Below are 19246 nucleotides of genomic sequence, written 5' to 3'. Positions count from 1 at the left end.
CAGCACATACAATCACTGAAGCACAACAAAAACAACAAAAAACTCTGCATTACCAGACACTGTATATGACATCATATAAAAACAGATGGTTTGAAATCCTCACTCACACAAGCAAACAGCTCGGTTGCTAGGTTTCTATTTTGCTAGACAACTTCCATGATCTTCCTTGTCTGATGGACGATGAGTCATCCAGTCAGACGGCAGTTTTGTGCCAGCGTTCCCATACATTTATAATGAGGTCTGTCTGTCTGGGGGGGGGGGGGGGGGGGCTGTTAGCAAGGTGCTCAAGGCCAGAATTGTAAAGTAATATATCCAGGTGATTCTTAAACAAACAGTGTGGCTGTGTTTGGAGTTGTGTTAGCATGACAACAAACTGGGGACACTGTAAAATCAGTAAATACTGCCAACTCTTCAATGCAGCTGAGCTTTTTATGCAAGACATTTTCTGAGACAGTTTGATGAGACAGTCATTGTTGTGTTAACTGATCTTTAATTCTACACAGCCATCACAGGTTAACCACATTCTCTTCACTTGGCCTCCCCAAGATATTTCCATGCATGACTTGCGGCCACTATGTTGTAAGGGCGTGGACCTCTTACAGGTGGTGAAACTGTGAGACCCAGATTAAAATCCAATCCAACAACACTCCCTCATGATGAACACACCCACAACCTTATGAGGATGCCAAAGCAAGCACGCAGGGGTGTGTTTGTGTGACCAAAGGCTTTATATTTTCTCCTTTGTCTCTGTTCATTATTCTTCATATGGTCAATGAAAAGTCTGCTTATACTCATTCAGATCTGATGGGACTCTAGACCTGAGTTTTCTGAACTTTACTGTAATGAAGGTCCAGTGAACACAGTACTATAACACACTTCTGTGATGTTACAGTGAAAATACAGATGAACATGGCATGGCATGTAATGGATAGTGAGTGCGATACTATGCCGTGGAAAAAAGGTATGCTTAACATACACAGGACTGAAATACAGAGCAAAGAAGTTGGAGGCAGACGTGCAGAAGTTTGAGTCACTGGTGTTGCTGCTGAGTTAAAGTAACCATGCAAGTGTGTTTGTGCTTGGGTGACACAGAAACAAATAACTCTGTCACTGGAACAATATAGAATGTGTTACATATGTGAGTATTGCACCACAGCCCTGTAGTAAAAAGTCCTCACTGGAAAAGCACAACTACAGACTGATGCCAGTTTAACCAGTCACTCTGCACATGTGGTTCACCGAATTCTTCACATTCATTCTCATGATTGAAAATTTCTCTTCACTATCACTATCATCACTACACCTACTTACTCTACTACAGTACATTCTTATATACTTTAATTTATTTGAAAGCAATGCACTTTTATAGGATTTTTTTTTCTTCACTAAGTGGTTTAAGAGCTGCGTGCCTAAGTGTAAAATGTTTCTAAAGAGCACAATAACAAACAAAAAAAGAGAGCCTGCTAGTTGTCGAGAGCACAAGAGCTCTAAAGTACCACTGAAATTCAATTGCATGTGAAGGCCTCCCTCCTGAAGGCATAATGGGAAAGATTCTGTTGTAGTGACCTTTGTCCCGGCGTTATATCATGATTAGTCAAATGCTTTATAAGTTTTAAACATATTTCTAATGTTGTCTTTAGAAGAAGTGAGAGTCACTGTCTCATGATGTTTGCCAAGATGAATGGCTTTCACAACCAGTGGCTTACTTTGACAAAAATGTGCTCCACCCAAGCTCATAAGATATGAAGGTGACAGTCTGAGAAGATTTGCAACAGCTTTGTTCTCAGGAAACTTCCAATGATGCCACTTGCAGTTGGAAATATGTAGTAGTGCAGGTAATTGTAGTAGCAGTGCTGCTTTTTTAATTAGTGATGCAAATACATGTAGCTGGATAATGACAACTGGCCACTCCTGTGAGACCAAACTGCTGCAGCAACAACCACAGAGGATGCTTTTATGTTATGTTAACTAAAGAACTGAATGCAAACAAACAAGAAACAAAAGCAAATTACCCCGAGACATAAAAGCTGGGGCTGTTCATCAGGTTTCAGCATCCAGAGGCAAAGCTGGTTGAAACACCAAAGCACAGCGCCTAAAGCCAGAGACACAACCCTATGTAAACACTTGAAACACTTTTACTCTTAATGTTTACAACCACAGTGTCTGTCAAAGACTAAACAGGAGTATATGAGAGAAGCAGCTATATCCAGCTATTTGTGTGGATTAATTTTAGTGCAAGAAGACTGTATTCCTAAAAGCTACTCAGTCATTCACACTGCTTATTTTATCGTGAAACTGGATTTGTAATGTGCACAACGTCCCCCCTTTGTATGGTATACACCTGACTGAAGGCAGACTGAACGAGGCTTTCATTTACACTGCAAACTTGGCATTGCATTACTGAATCAGTCTGTGTCATGTCTGTTTTCTGAATGGCTAGTCATTCAAATATTCAGTATAAAGAAGCTGCCAAATGACGCCTCAGACACTGTAATGTGCCCACACCCAGTTTACACATACTGGAGAGCTAACTATGAGTCTATGATCTGATATGACTTTGTTACTTCACATAGTATGTAAATCAGGTATGGGAAAGCCGAAGCCTATCAGTGTGAGTGTAGTAGCAGCCTTAGAGCAAAGACTGGGGCACGTCAGAGCCAGAGCTGGAGGTGGTAACACTTTCGATGACTTTCCTTTTAAAGGCATTCTTGAAGTTTGTCCTCTTGAGAGAAGTGCTCATTCAGTCTTTATACAAAGACCATTATTGCACAACTGCTGCACATTGTCTGATTTATATATATATATATATATATATATATATATATACATATGTGTGTGTGTTTCTGCACATGTTTATGTCCATTTGTATTTGTTCACATGGGTGTTACAACAAATAAAGTCATGATGAGGCAAATACCTTTCCTTGGCGAGTATTTTTACATGCTGGAAAACAGCTTTTAAGAGAACTCACAGTCCCATAAGATATAATGTGAACACATGAACAGACGGTCGCAGCATTGTTTCGCCCTCACCCTGCCCCACCTACTGACACACATGGCCACATTTTCAAAGATTACTCAAGTTTCATAAACCTATGCCAAAACATGAACGCCATCATCTCACACGTCTGGTAACATGAACTTTAACTCCGTGTGTTGAGTTGAGTTCATATGATCCAGACTTGACTGGGCTTGAGTCCCTCACTTATGACAGCCGTGACCGATAACATTTCAAACAAGTACAGACAAAGCTCATAACGATTGTGATCTGTGTCCACCCAAGTCTGTGGGTATAATCAGCAGCAGGTTTTGCTCTGGGTTCTCTGCAGCCTCACTAAGACCTCCCCACTCTTAAACCATGTTTATCGAGCTCTTCAGGAAAGTAACTATTCAGGCCAGTTGTAGAGGCCTCACTGTGCTCGCCCTGCACTATTGTGAGGTTCTGATTTATTGCCATCATGTGGCACTCAAGTATGTGCATGGAGTAACTGCAGTATGAGAAAAACAATGAGAGAAATACAGATGTCTACATATGTGTGGTTATTGATAAGTAAAAGGTTACACAAGGTTTCTCGTTGACTTCAGTGCATCTGTTTAAACTTTTGTAAGTAGCAAAACTAACACATAAATTTTCTCCAAATAGCTGTTGGACAGCAGAGATTTGAGCTTTAGAGTAAAGTTCCACACCATGGTAGAAATTGAAGGCATGTGCATGTGAAAAGTTGGGGAAGAACGAAAAAGAATGCCAGGCCTCAACTACACCAAAGGCGTAGGGGCAAGAAACAAGAGCAGTAGTGTTTGATTATGGACCAACTGGGTGTGGTGAAATGTGTCCAAGAGACAAAACAATCACTTAATCTGTAATGTGCATCATCAATTCATGTGCGAGATTGCTTTAGCCAGGAAAAGGATGCTCCAGCAAAACAAAACAAAATGCATTAAACTGTAAGTCTGAATCATATCAGTTTGTGTGGCAGCTTTCTGGCAGCATTACAGAGACTTTTTTTCTTGGTGTTATAAAAAGACTTTAATGAGACATGACTCTGGCTGAGGCATGTGTTTGAATAACCTTGAATAATAATTATTCTCATAGTTTAGCCATTGCTTGTATCAGTCTGTGCTGGGTTGTCTTATGTTGGTGTCTGATTTGCATCAGCACAAGGGAACTCCTTTAGGTTTTGTCTGTGGCATTTGATCAGGTATTGCAGCCTTTGTCTCAGAGTAACAGAGAACTGTTCTGAGCAGACTTTCAGGTTTGTGCATGAAAGCCTGTCCTGTGGGTTGACCAGTGGGCGACCCAGCTTGGCAGTGTGGCCACACCACATCAAAAGTCCAAAGCATGTGAGCAGCAAATGAAGGTTTGCAAGGCTTGCCGATGACAAGATAATTGTGGAGCAGTTTCTTGCTAAGATGTAGACACTGAGTCAGGATGAACTTGTCCTGCTAGAAACAAACTGATTCACTTCTGAAAAGGAGCCACCTTGATAGAATATCAGCATTGGTCAAAGAACTAGTGAGAGTGTAACTGTTTAGCCTTGAGTTAAAATGCCAAGCTATTGTAACAGTAGCACAAGAGAAGTCAGTCAACTCAGCATGACACACCAATATTTACCTTGCTAACAATCGCTAACTTTAGCTACAATAACTTGGTCATACCAGACCAAGGAAAGCTGTAGCAACCAAACCTCTGAGTGTACTGAATTGAGCACCAGTGTGTTTAGTTGCTCATGAATAAACTTTTCATTTGTAAGGGAAGGAACATGTCATGTCCATGTCAACAATACATTGCACTGAACTGATCAAATGTTCTGGTTGAAAATGTAAATCTGATGTGTGAATAGTAAGTGCACTTGTCAAATATGTGCAGCTGAATTAACAGAACAATATTTCCCTTGGTGAAGGGAAAAGTACAATGTAGGAATTTGCAACATGGAAATACTCAACATATTCAAGTAAAATACAATTTGAGTAAAAAAATCTTTCAAACTTTTTTTTTTTTTACCAATGTTTCCATTCTTCTGTATGTTTGTGCAGACTGTACAGATTAATGAGCAACATAAACAATGCATCAGTTAATCCTGCAAACACTTCAATGCTGCAAGATGATGTTTCAGATACATTTCAGTGGAAGGTGTATTGGTGGTGACTTTTATTTCATGTCATATGTACAATATGTGTATACATGTATGTTTGTCTGTGTGTGTGTGTGTGTGTGTGTGTGTTTGTGTGAGAGTGTGTTTGTGTGTGTGTGTGTGTGTGTGTGTGTGTGTGTGTGTGTGTGTGTGTGTGTGTGTGTGTGTGTGTGTGTGTGTGTGTGTGTTTTTTTGTATCTGTTCATGTTATATACTTGATTTGCTACATTTCATGTAATTGCAATTGTATCTTTTACTACGATAGATGTTTGAAATGTAGTAAAATGAATGAAAATAAACTTCAGGGCACTTACAGAGGCTCTTTTTCCTTATATAATCACATTTTCATTCTGCTTCTTCACCCCTTTTCTCCCTTCCTCTTCAGCCTCTCCTGGTGCAGGGTGTGTCATGGCTTATCTTCTGACAATCCCTCCCTACCTGTTTTACAGGATTGGCCACTCCTGTCATTCAGACCCAGAGGCGTGTAGGCTGAGGTGGAGGGGAGGCTGGACAGCAAAAGTGAGAGTACAGGTTGAAGTGGCTGAGGAGGAACCTCCCCCTGACTCAGCACAGCCATAAAAGCAGACGGGGTCTGCTGTCAGACACTCAGAGGGACTTGGCTCTCCTTTTCAAGCCTGATCATCTTCAGTTTTCTTCTGCTCAACAGCTGCCCACCTTCACCACTGCAAAAATGATGAGAAAGTCATACTCAGTCTCAGGCTCTACTGGCAGCACCAGGAGGTCCTTTGCAGGACCAGGTGCCAACTCCAGCTACTCCGTAAAAAGAACCACCTATGGTTCTGGTATGGGTGGAAGTTCTGGTTTTGGTGGAGGTTCTGGTTTTGGTCTGGGTATGTCTACAATGAGCACCAGTGGTGGTTTTGGTCTGTCTGCTGGCCAAACAGTAGGCTGTTACGTCGCACCACCGATCACAGCTGTCACAGTCAACCAGAGCCTGCTGGCCCCACTCAACCTGGAGATTGACCCCTCCATCCAGGCTGTCCGCACCCAGGAGAAGGAGCAGATCAAGTCCCTCAACAACCGCTTCGCCTCCTTCATCGACAAGGTTGGTTCCTTTAAGTTCTGTGTGACTTTCTTATGGCTGATATAACATTTACTGTAGGCCTCATTATCTTACTGGCATCCTGCATCCTCCCTGGGCTTCATTTACTTCTAACAACTGTAAAAAGTCAACTGTCTTATTTCTCCTCTCATTGAAAAGAAATGGCCAAACTTTTAAAACTTTAGTACCTCGTATAGTTACAGCAACCTGCTTTTTCAATGAAACTAAAGAGTATTGTTATTTTAACTGTCAAAGCTGACACAGCAAGAGAGCCGTGAATCTTATCTCTGTGGTGTTGTATCCATCAATGAGTTACAGCGTCTGGGCTTAGGCGAAGCTTATAAAAATCTCAAAGTCTGTCATGATCGTCATACACGGGAAACTTCAATCCAAAATCTACAGTGGCCTGTCTGAGCCTCTCTGCCCACTATCTAAACATGGGTGGGTATCAAACGATTGCAGTGCCTCGCCCATCCCTCACCTGGTAGACTGGTAGAGACAGTAGGGATCTATCTGCACTATGCCCGCAGAGTCCAAAGTCTGTCAGTTGTACATTTCACCTATCACCTGGTTGTCATGGGCAACACGAATGCTAAATACAGAGTTGTAACTCAACTTTCACTTGTTTTCAATGCTACAGTAACACAGTCTGTGCTGCGTGCAAGCTATATGGTGATTACCTTTATGCAGAGTGAGACACTAGGAATTTGCACTCGGACAAAAACTCCCATCTCTTGATACTGAGCTGCTTTGTGTTCTGCGGTCTCTCTGCCACACCTAGTTTTTTTTTTTATGGCTGGAGTGACTGTGACTTTGCCTCCATAGCTCAGCAGAGCATGCAGGATGAGTCATAGCCAAACAAGAGATACAATAGAAACACTTAAAACCACATACACATGTTAGTGAAACATCTGGATAGAACTCAATCTATTATTTGTTTCAAGAAAGAAGATCTGTATTCTATGAATTCTAAAAGGCTCAGAAGTTCCCTTTTACACCATTTACTGTTACAGCTGCTTGACCAGTATCCATACAAAGATATTCCTTCATGAGTTACAATTGTTGTGACTAGGGTGTGGCAATTGTGATATGTCCCTATCTATTCAGTCATGCAGATAAAGGTGAGGCACTTCAAAAACCCGATAGCACAAATGACACACCCTTCAAATCCTTTTTGTGCTGATCCGGCCCTTTAAAAATGATAAGAATTGTTTTAATCACCACTGAGCTCAAAAACAATTCAGAGAAGAGTCTGTGACAGTTAAAGCACCAGCCAAACCACAATCCCTATTTAGAGACCATTCACTATTGAAAATGCAATAAAATAATTGTTTTTAGAACATTCTTTGACATCTACTCTGGTTTTGTATCTGCACAGGTCCGTTTCCTGGAGCAGCAGAACAAGATGCTGGAGACCAAATGGAGCCTCCTGCAGGACCAGACCACCACCCGCTCCAACATCGACGGCATGTTCGAGGCCTACATCGCTAACCTGCGCAGACAGCTCGATGGGCTGGGCAACGAGAAGGTCAAGCTGGAGGGAGAGCTGAAGAACATGCAGGGCCTGGTTGAAGACTTCAAGAGAAAGTGAGTGTTGGCATGACATGGTCAATAGTTACAGCATATGTCTAATATGATGAGCAGATGTTTGGAATGGAGAAGATGTACTCACGTGCTGCCTTGTGTTCCAACAGGTATGAGGATGAAATCAACAAACGTGCAGCTGCGGAGAACGAGTTTGTGCTCCTGAAGAAGGTGGGAATGCACCAAGAAGGCCCTTTAAATTGATTTTTATCCTGCAGGTTTAATGTGGCCAATTATAACACTTCCTGCTTGTACGTAATTTTCTTTTCAGGATGTCGATGCTGCCTACATGAACAAGGTGGAGCTGGAGGCCAGGGCTGATGCTCTTCAGGATGAGATCAATTTCCTCAGGGCCGTCTATGAGGCTGTATGTAACACCTATAATATCTAATTCAGCCAATTTATATCATGGCAGTATGATAAGCATTTGAGTTAAAGCTGATCAGCATCCATACAGTATAAATCTAATGAAAAGGACAAGGAGTTCACTGTTTTACATCAACCTTTTGTTCTGTAGGAGCTTCGTGAGCTGCAGGGCCAGATCAAGGACACCTCCGTCGTTGTGGAGATGGACAACAGCCGCAACCTCGACATGGACTCCATTGTGGCTGAAGTGCGTGCCCAGTACGAGGATATTGCCAACCGCAGCAAGGCTGAAGCAGAGACCTGGTACAAACAGAAGGTGAGTGAAAAGCAAAGCCAAGGTGCTATATCCCCTGCATCTTTTATACGCACTTGCAACAACTCAACTAAACTTCTGAGTCATCTTCACGATACACATTCTTGTATTTTTCATAATAGTATGAGGAGATGCAGAGCTCTGCCGGACAGTACGGTGATGACCTGCGCAGCACCAAGGCTGAAATTTCTGAGCTGAACCGCATGATCGCCCGCCTCCAGAATGAGATCGAGGCTGTCAAGGGACAGGTATATTACGATACATTCTCACAGATGACACCTTATTATTAACACACTCCATTGTATAAGAGGATGTGCATGTGATGCTAAACCATTTGTGGCATAATTTTCCACAGAGGGCAAGCCTTGAGGCCCAGATCGCAGAGGCTGAGGAGCGTGGTGAGCTGGCGGTGAAGGATGCCAAGCTCCGCATCAGGGATCTGGAGGAGGCTCTGCAGAGAGCCAAGCAGGACATGGCCCGCCAGGTGCGCGAATACCAGGAGCTGATGAACGTCAAGTTGGCCCTGGACATTGAAATCGCCACCTACAGGAAGCTGCTGGAAGGAGAGGAGACCAGGTGGGATGAACTTGAATATACAATATTGTTTCATGGCCGTTACTTTTAACTCTGAATTTTAAGCACTAACTCAACATTATTACACCTTCAGACTGGCCAGCGGAGGCACCAGCGCAACCATCCACGTGCAGCAGAGCTCTGGCGGTGGTAAGTTTCAGATTTTATGCATCATTTTCATAAACGACACCCAAACCAGCAGACCACACCGAGACATGGATGGATTAATGATAACACTTCCTGTTTTTTTTTTTCCCTTCTCCAGGATTCTCCAGCTCCAGCTCCGGCGGCGGATATGGCTACGGTGGCAGCAGCAGCAGCAGCTTTGCTGGTGGTTATGGCGGTCTCGGTGGCACTGTCACCAAGTCCACAGTCTCAACAACCAGCAGCAGGAGAGTCTATTAAAAAAAGGAGAGCCGTCCCTCTTCCCCTTCAGAAACTCTTGAAATTCATTTAAATCTGTGACCTTTCAGGGTGCTATGCAATATTGCAATATTACCAGTGATTCCTATAATGTCTAAAAAAATTAATATGCATTGGATTGTGTTACACTGCCACCATTTGTGTTTCAAGGATCACTGGCTGCTTTTTTTTCTCTGTACCTCCGCATGATTTAACAAGAGTTTCTGAAGGTAAACATGGCCTTAAACACACAAGGGCCAGATCAGTTAGCAAGGCTGAATTTGTTTTCCTTCTGTACTTCCATCCAAGAAATAAGAAAAAAGGAAAAAAAAACCCCAAACAAACAAACAAACAAAGGATTCATGGAGTGTTAAAACTAAGCAAGGAAATTGTTTGAAAATCTGTACTCAATTTAGTCAACTAAGATCTCAGTTCTCAGCTGATGATTTGTACATTTGAGTTCTGACATTAGTAAAAAGAGCAAGTCAATGAACAGATCTGATCACAAGAGAGTGCAAGATTAATACATTTTTGTGACGTTACATATTTACAGTTAAGCTTTGAACTGATTAGTTACTGGCCTGTTGCTTTTTACTGTTCTGTCAAATGTTTCCCTGCTTAGTTTTGCTTTCTCTTGCCTTCAAACTAAAACTATGTTGAAACCAGATTTATTTTGAAAAAGCCTTCTCAGCAACTGACTGATGAATGTTGCAGAAAATGACATCAAATCAATCTGAATGAAATAAATCTGAGTACCAGAATGACTGCCTCTCTCTCTCTCTCTTATTATTGTTGTCATGGATAAAAAGAACAAGGAGAACACAGCCTGTCTGCTTCCAGCTTAAGAGGTTTGCACAGCAACAGCAAGATGAAATTTCCTCACTAAGATTTCACATGGTGGCAGTGCTGTGCCATTTTTACTCTTCTGGTTTGGTTTTGTAATCCCCTCTGAACGGTATGCACCACTCACCAAGCACTTTTATTAGGAACGCCATACTAACACTCACTAGGACCTTCCTTCACTCGTTCTACCACATTACACGCACACGCACACGTACGTGAACACACACACACACACACACACACACACACACACACACACACACACACACACACACACACACACACACCGGACAGGTATTCTATTGAATTCTTCTATTGGATAAACTGTGGCCATAAAGGGAAGCACATGGTCAGCAACAATACTAAGATCATTCAAATTATGATTGATTGGTATTAAGGGGCTCAAGGTGTGCCAAGAAGTCATTTAAAAAAATTCCCACACCATTACAGCACCACCAGCCTGGACTGTTGACACAAGGCAGGTTGGGTACACGGATTCATGCTGTTGATCTCAAATTCTGACCCTACCACCTGCTTGCCTCAGCAGAAATCCAGTCTTCAACTTTTTTCAGTCTTCCACTGTTTTGGTGGTTCTTCGCTGACAGGAGTGAAACCTGATGCGGTCTTCTGCTGTTGTAGCCCATCCACGTCACGGTTCTGAGATGCTTTTCTGCTCAACATAGTTGTAATGAGTGGTTATTTGAGTTGCCTTGGCCAGTTTGGCTGTTCTCCTCTAACGTCTCTCATCAACAACCATTTTTCGCTCCACTACAACAATGAGAAATTATGTCTCCAAATGTTGCAAATGTTCATTCATCAAGTGTGGGTGTTGTATTACTGTAGGCAGCCAGCTTACTGCCAGCACAGAGGTAGACAAACAGAGCCAGGAGGACACACAGAATTAACAGTACTCCACCCTCTGCCACTCATGACACTGACAAGTTCCTTCTAACTAATAGTACCCGCATTCTCTTAGATCAGATAGAAGGGAGTGTCTAAAAATACCAAGAAGGTATTACAAACTTGTGAAATGCATGCTTTTGTGGTTAGACCTCTATCACATCCACTGGGTAAAAAAAATAGCACTATGTTGATTGACTTGCTCTATTTCCTGCTCATACAATGGTGTATTTTTAAATGCAGCTGACACAATTACAGTGTGTTTTGGCAGGTTGACCAAGAATTTCTTTTCTTTGTCTTCACCTGAGGCTCAGAGTGCTGGCACAGGACATGCATTTTCTTTTTTGAATTCGGCCCCAGAGGAATTTAAGTTTGGTTGACTCATAAGAATGATGCAAAGCACATGCCAAATGCTGAAGCTGGAGCCAATAGTGTTCGTGCCAAACCCTGTTACACCACCACCACTAGAAAACAATTACAGGTGATGCATCTTCTCTCCCCGAGGAAGACATGAGAAAATCACTCCTGCTGTTGTTACAAATCTTGCATTCATCCTGCAGACAAACAAGCAGTCTCAGCTCAAACTCGAACATATTATAACTCGTACAGGGGCATATGCACCTGTAATCTATTTCTCCTGAGTGACAATGCCGTTCTCTACTGTGTAACTATCATTCACTGTCAATGCTCCTGATGATGTGAACAATTAAGACACTGTTAATACAGAATAAAAGGCAGTAATGAACATGTATCTGTACTTGACTAACGTTACACTGGTAATGTTTTGCTTGACAGCACAAAGAGGGGGAGCAGAAGAAGAGAAAAGCACAGGCCATTACCTCAGAGAAGCTGATATAGAATGGCCTGTAAGCAGTTTGTCCTTGTAGAGGATCACTGGTCTTATTGTTCTGTGTTTAACCATTTCTCTGTGTCAGCAGCACCAGACCATATATCTCAGAAAACAGGTAATGTGCCCCCTTCAAATAGAGCTACAGCTACAGGAGAGTACTAACAAATGAGACACACAGATAAAGCCCGAGTTTACAATAGAGTTCATAACCCGGATTATTGTGTTTCTTCCATGCAATCTCATGTATATGTTAACGCATTTGGTGCCGCGGTGCAAGCTCAGAAAACTGTAGCTGGACATAAACCTGCAGACTGTGATTTAGAGGATAATAAGACTAAGAGGGAAAGAAAGGAAATGGTCTGTGCAAAGCACCAGCAATGCCATAGGCGGAACAAACACACATATCAAATTTTATGATGCCCTCATAAACAATGCTTTGATATGTGTAAAGCCAAGCACACAACAAATAAACCATTAAAGCAGACAAATAGACATAACAGAGGCTGTTATTCAGTGACAATATATTTACCTTCATCGGAAAAACAGCAACATGTCATGAGACAGAATTTCATCTCAAATAATTTTAAAACCATTGTGACATTTTGTTTGGTAATACTACTGCTTTTTTGGTCATGTCAATTCTTTTAACATTAACATAACTTTTAAGTTCAGTTGCACATTTGTTATACTTAAAGGGGCTTTTTGGAGGAAGGAAGTTTTCTCTGGAGCCGAACATGGTTTCTTGTCGGGAGCAGGTGGTGGTGGTTGTCCCTTGACAAGAGGTTCGGCCATTGTTGACTTGATAATACAAGAGGTTGTAATGTGTCCTCTGAGCAGTGCTTCGTCTTCAGGGAAGATTGGAGGCTACAGTGACTCGCTATCAGAAAGTGATGAGACGGTCTGGAATGGGCTGTGGCTAGCTGGCTAGCATGCTAACTTCAGTGGCTTTGTTTTACAATGCTGGAGTGAACTTGGTGAGTGAAGGAATGAAGTTCGATGCTGAACTCGCAACGTTTCTTCTAGACTGGTAAGTAAACAGCTGTTAATGCTAATTTTGGCAATGTAGCAATAGCAAAGCTTACAGCTCCTTTAATGTTTGATTTTTCACCATTTATTGTGCTATGATAGATAAGATAGAGTTCAGTGTAACTGTTATATATTAGGTTTGATATTTGTTGCAGGTCCTCTGGTCATTACCATATATGCATATTCTGTTTTCAGAAAAGACTTAGATTTATTCTTAAATTTGATAATTTGGTGGTCAGTATGTTTTTCTAAGCAGAGAGGCTGCTGCTGTGTCAAAATGATGGCTCTTGTTTGGTAAGTTGACATTAAGTATAGCTCTGAGGCAAAGTGCGCTATGTCTCTGTCTAGTTAACCTCAATACCTATTGGAAAACTGCTTGAGGCAAGAAAACCAAACACACTCCAAAAAATAATGAATCATATTTCCGCGTTGGAGTTAAGAAAGTGTCTATCTACTTGTAAAAATGGAGCAAAAAAGAAAACAACATCACAAGATACAACTGATAATAATTCTGAGCAATTTGTTGTGTTTGTGCTTAGACAATTATTTACATGTTTGAAAGTCATATAGCCTGAGGACACAAGACAACTCCTCCCTGCATTTGCACCTTCACTGAAGTAAAATAACTATAACTTGAACTCATCATAACAATTTGATATAATGAAAAAGAAAACTAAATACTATATATAAAAAACAATGCACCCAAAAAATACCATAGTTTGATTATTAGTGTTCATTACAAGTAAAGAAAAAATATCAAAAATTCCCTCCAGGCCAAAATAGATTCAGTGAGCTTTATTTGTTTTGTTTGAATTCTGTGCTTTTCACATTTGGTCAGTGAAATCTTTCTTTGCATTTTTGCATATCTATGCATACACATTTTAGGCTGTACATGCAATGTACTCTAAGATGATGATAAATTATATTATGTTAATAAAATTAAGTACAAAGACTATTTATTCGGTCACTTCACAGAGCATTGGTCATCTTTTATATTTTTATGAGTGAAAAAACACAGTGAGCATGTGATCTCAATCACTGCACAGCAGAGCAAAGTTCATTAGGAGGCTGTGCCTTCCACACAATATGACCTTTGTTTTCTTTGCCCATACTGCTGCGTGAAGAAGCATAATAATGTGCTATTGACCGAGGGGGGCTCTTCCACAGGACTGGAAGAAATCCTGAGGAGTGATGGAAAAGATTGACCTTACCCTTAACCTGCGCCCAGCACCGCGATCAATGAACATTGCACCTTCCACAAACTCTGACAGCTCAATCAATACTGCTGAATATCAGCAGCCTTGACTGGGAACACTGATGAGCAGTGTGCTGCGTGTGGAGTGTGTAAGGGTCAAACCACTTAGCGTCTTTGTCAAGTGGTAATGGGGTGTGTGTGTGTGTGTGTGTGTGTGTGTGTGTGTGTTTTCAGGAGAGTAACATTAATATGACATAATCCTTTTATAATAATCCCTTATTCATTAATGTACGTCAATAAAGTTGATGGACATCTAATGTCATAATAGAAACCATTTTTTCCTTCCTGCAGAAAAATAAGCTGAATATCAGTTTTCATGCTTACTAGTTAGTAGTTTATTGTGTAATAAAAAGTTGGAGAAAAGTCTTGGAAAAAATTTGCTTTGTTGTTGTGCTTTCTACCAGACACCTCTGCAGCTGGTATTAACCAGGAGAAGCTGATCCACATGCAGCATCTGCCACAGTGGCATCTCCTGGTATCATTAGGCTACCTGTAAACTTCAAGTAGGCATGTGCAGAAAGAGCCAACAAACAAAGTTACTGGAGGATGGTTTACAATTTACAAATGTATTCAAATTTCTTTGTGAGTGAGCCAGTTTATTTCAGCAGCAGTGTTAACATGCGGCAGCTGTAGTCTGGCTAAGCTTCTTTTCTGATTATTAATGAAACAAAAAAATCTAAATGCAATACAATAACAACTACAGTGATAAGTTACTGTAATGCTCAGTCATACCAGAAAGTGGCACAAAGAAATGAATTTGTGAGTACGTGGTGCTGGAAGTCTGCTGGTCATGTAACACGGGTAATATGATAACTTCCATGATCTCGGGTTCTTTACAGACCGTCAAAGCTCAGCAGAGTTGTTTTGAAATGAAAACATTTCAGCCTAAAATCTCACTGTTGTAAATTCTGGTTTGACTGAGCTCTTACATCATTATCATTCTTTGGTACGCAGAGTTTGGTAACTTCAACTAATTTCTTGCACAGCTTCACCCAACTTCAAGCTGAGCAGAGACCTAATCGGCTACAATGAGTGAAAACACCGATGTGTGCGTGAGCAAACTTTAGAACATGACCCTCAGGCATGATGTCTTTCATGTCTGTGAGTTTACATGTTTACATGTGAGAGATGCGTGTGTTTATTCCCGCTTTTTGTGTCCTTAGCTGAACCTCCAGGGTGATATTAAAAACAAGCACACTTCCGAACAACGTTTTGGATTGTGTATGTTGTGGTGAAAGCATGCTCACATGTGTATGTACAATACAAAGCAGTGAACATGATCTGCACTCATGACCTTCACAATGCAAATGCTATCTGAATTTGGTTATTTGTGGTAATCAGCATCATTCTTCAGTCAGTGCATTTGGCCAGTGCTAAATTATGGAATCAATGATTGATTATTTTGGCATTATACTGTGTAATGTTTCCAGTAAAGGTTACTAAAGGTCAATTATTAGTTCCTTTGGCATTAATAGAAAAAAAGAAGAAACAAAAACATCAGAATCTGTGAGCATGGAGAGCAGGTCAGAAGAGAAACAGTTTTCTGCATCCAGTAACAAATATATGTGAAATAATAATAAAATGAAATAAACATGAGAATTTGTCAAAGGAGCTAAAAGACACCAAACAGCTTCATAGCCACAAAAAGAACGGGCTACACAGTACTTTCAAATATGCAAATTGAGTACATTTCTAATCTAACAAAATCCACTTCGACAGAGATGTGATTTCAAAGGAAATTGCTCTTGGGCTGCATTTACAAATCTTGGACCTCAGGTGTGTTATTCTGTTGTCTATTGGTGCTGCTAAATGAGGTACGTGTGTAATGTCACAGTATATTAACCCACACATACGACGGCAGCTGAGTGATAGGCTGCCTAGTGTTGGCGCTGCAGCTCTGTGCCCTCCAGCTGATGTGTTGTAGCTCTTGTCCAGTGTTCAGACACTTCAGCTCTTAAACATGGGGAGATTTATAACGATGTCAAATGTTGCGCCTGCAGCTTTGGCCTCAGTAAAAAGACATTTGTAAAGAGCTCTTTGTTGCAGATGTTCTTCTTTTCCATTCAGTCCCGAGTTTGGTGGAATTAAATCGTCACATTTGCATTTTAAACGCTGTAAAACATAACAGAATTTTTTTTCTTCCTCGTAGACATCTCTGACTTACTCACTCTCCTTGTCCTTTCCATTCAGCTTTGTTGCATGCAGAGTGATACTTCCTTTGCCATTGTTGACACTCACCACTGAGCATGCACTAACTCCTTGAGTGTTTGCTTATGTGTCCTACAGCAATATTTCTTTGCTCTGCGGGCGCTGCCTCTGTCCTCGGTGACAAGTCGGTGTGTTTGAGTGATGGTGCTTTGAGGCGGGACAGACAGACGCGAGGAGACAAATTGCCTATGCCAGGGCTCCGACACCAACCTATTCAGCCGGTGGGAAATGATAGATGCCGGGGCTAATTTTAAACTCTGTGAACTAAATTCCTGTTACCAGAGGCACTGATGGGTAACTGGGGCACAGCTGGAGGGTCCAGATAAGACCTGCACTCACCTGTGTCTCCACGCCTTCCATGCCCTTTCAGCTGCCATACGCTGCAATGTTTAATAATGATGGGGTGTTAATGATTGATCAGACTGAGTGGGGGCTTGTGATGTTGCAGTTGGTTGGTGGTCCAGATATCAGTGAAGTTTGCCAGATGTCATGTCCAGCAGCCGGATAGAACAAGTAATACTACTAACATGTTAGCATGCTGACATTGGCATTTAGTTCAAGGCATATCTGTGCCTTAGTACAGCCTCACAGAGCCACTAGTGTGGCTGTAAACTCTTAGTCGTGTGAAGAGATGTGTCTTCTGATAAACAGTGGAAAGTGTGTTGAAAGTGTCCTCTGCAGCAGAGCATAGCACCTTTCAGATTTCGGCATGTAAGTGACACAATGGATAGTTTGTATTTTCCTGATGTGTTTTCTGTCAGTGGTGAGACGCAGATCATTAATTTCTTTTGGGCAAACAGAGCAAATCTAAAGGCTTTCATCAGAGGGGATTCACTCTGCTTGAATTGTTTCATCAGCTGAATAGGTTGTTGAAAGTTAACAACAAATTGCTGTGTAATGCAGATTTAAACTTAGTGAGAGTGACTCATTGTTGTGTGAGTCCTCGTGGTGCTACAGTCTAGCATTTAGCCTTTACTCACTGCACCATTCATAGAGAGTCTACAGTGCAATACCTGTGCACACTGTGTGCTCAAGGCTACCAAGACAAATTCTTTTAATTGGATCACACACAAGTAAAAAATGTTTGGGAGGGATAAAAGTGCCTCACTGCTGCCACCACTGTAGTGTACATCAGCCAAACGCATTTTATAGTGCTGACACTGTATTTTGGCTATTTCCTGGACCTTATCTTTTAACTAATGATGCTGCAGAGTATCATGTATCCCAACAGCCAACTAGAACTCTTTCTGATGGAAAATAATGAAGTTAACTTAATTAATAGTCTTCTTTCCTTTTTTGTGTTTCGTTGCTCAGCTGGACTGGAATTCAAGGAGAGATTTTAATGGAGGCATAAAACTGAAAACTGTGATTGTTTATTTTATAATGAGCAGTTTCATTATTTCCCAGTGTGTGCCGTGAAAAGCATCACTACTCTTAATTTTTAAAAAAGGGACCTTTGAGCTCTTGCATGTCATCTCAACATCACCAAAGCTTTAATTAAGGATGAAACAAAAAGCTACACATGTAAATCATAAAAATTTTAACATGAAATGTTTATTAACTTATATTTTACCATGTTTTGTGAGCTAGGATTTAACCAAGCTTTTCAAATCATAGCTACAGCAGTAGCTTGTACGTTTTTATTTAGGAACTGATCAAATTTGAGCCTTTAATTGGCTCATATTACTGCGAGCATTAGATTTGACAAATATCAAGGATTTCCCTATCACAAGCTTGTGTGAGGAAAATTTTTGAATGCAGTGTGTATTGATGTGATATGCCTTGGGACCCTGTGTAAATTGGCTATCTGGACTCATTATCAGACAAATCAATGGGCTTACTGATGTTGATTGGAGTCTTTGACTTTCCAATCTATTGCATGAAAATCTATCGACTCTATCGACACCTGGAGCAACAGTGGTAACAGACCATACATAAGAATCTGACTCAGTGGAAAGCAATAGTAAAGGAAACTCTACCCTGTTAACTTTTAATGACGCCTTTCTTTAGTTTTAGTTTTTTTGGTGCAAAGGTATTAGCTTCACAGTGCATATGACTTTTGTGTTGTGGCCAAAGTGGGAACTGCAGGTTACAAGCACCTCCCATCAGGTTGAGGCCTTTCTCTGTTAAATGAAAAACAACCAAAATAATTTAAAAAAAAAAAATAATAATAATAATCTGGAGCAATAGGCAGCTTGACAATAAACATGACAGAAACCCTAGGTTTGATTCTACATTGTTTTCAATCTATAAATAGGGAATATCTACCATCCAAGTGGGATTCTGTGAAATCTGACATTCACTTTCTAGTAACAGGTAATCCAGACACAATCTGCTGTTGTATTCTCTTGATACTTTTCCTCATGTGACACACAAATCTGTTGTGAAGATGAATTTCTCAGCCTTGTCCTGAATTCAGATAATGAATTCTCCTACCAGGTATAATGAACAGAACACTATCGAACAACAAAACATGAAGGATCTGCCCAGTGCACTTGCTAGCTCAATTGGAAGACATTGTTTCACAATCAAGCCCCAGGTGACCCAGTCTGTCGTGGTGATGGAGGATTTCCCCTGGCATGTGCTGATAAAAACAGTCCCACTGTTCATTAAGGCACCCCGGTGATTGTGCTCTGTTCAGTTCCTCCCTGTGTCTGATCATCACAGCACAACCTCCGTGCTCGCCCGCTCGCCAACAGCTGACGGGGTGTTTAAGGGAGACGAATGAGCAC

The 19246-nt window shown here is 41.2% G+C and overlaps 1 protein-coding gene across 1 annotated transcript; it reads left to right on the top strand.

Annotated features, from left to right (window-relative positions):
* The first annotated feature begins 5719 nt into the window (after nucleotides 1–5719).
* On the top strand, nucleotides 5720–10193 carry LOC130161486 (keratin, type II cytoskeletal 8-like). The gene is made up of 9 exons (XM_056364817.1): nucleotides 5720–6197; nucleotides 7573–7781; nucleotides 7889–7949; nucleotides 8050–8145; nucleotides 8296–8460; nucleotides 8580–8705; nucleotides 8813–9033; nucleotides 9125–9180; nucleotides 9296–10193. The coding sequence occupies exons 1-9, from the start codon at nucleotides 5823–5825 to the stop codon at nucleotides 9433–9435; spliced, it is 1449 nt and encodes a 482-aa protein (XP_056220792.1). The 5' UTR covers nucleotides 5720–5822; the 3' UTR covers nucleotides 9436–10193.
* The last annotated feature ends 9053 nt before the right edge of the window (nucleotides 10194–19246 follow it).

Source organism: Seriola aureovittata, chromosome 2, assembly GCF_021018895.1.
Source record: "Seriola aureovittata isolate HTS-2021-v1 ecotype China chromosome 2, ASM2101889v1, whole genome shotgun sequence".
NCBI lineage: Eukaryota > Metazoa > Chordata > Actinopteri > Carangiformes > Carangidae > Seriola > Seriola aureovittata.
Note: the sequence above shows the minus strand (reverse complement) of the source record. Positions and strands in the feature narration are given on the sequence as shown.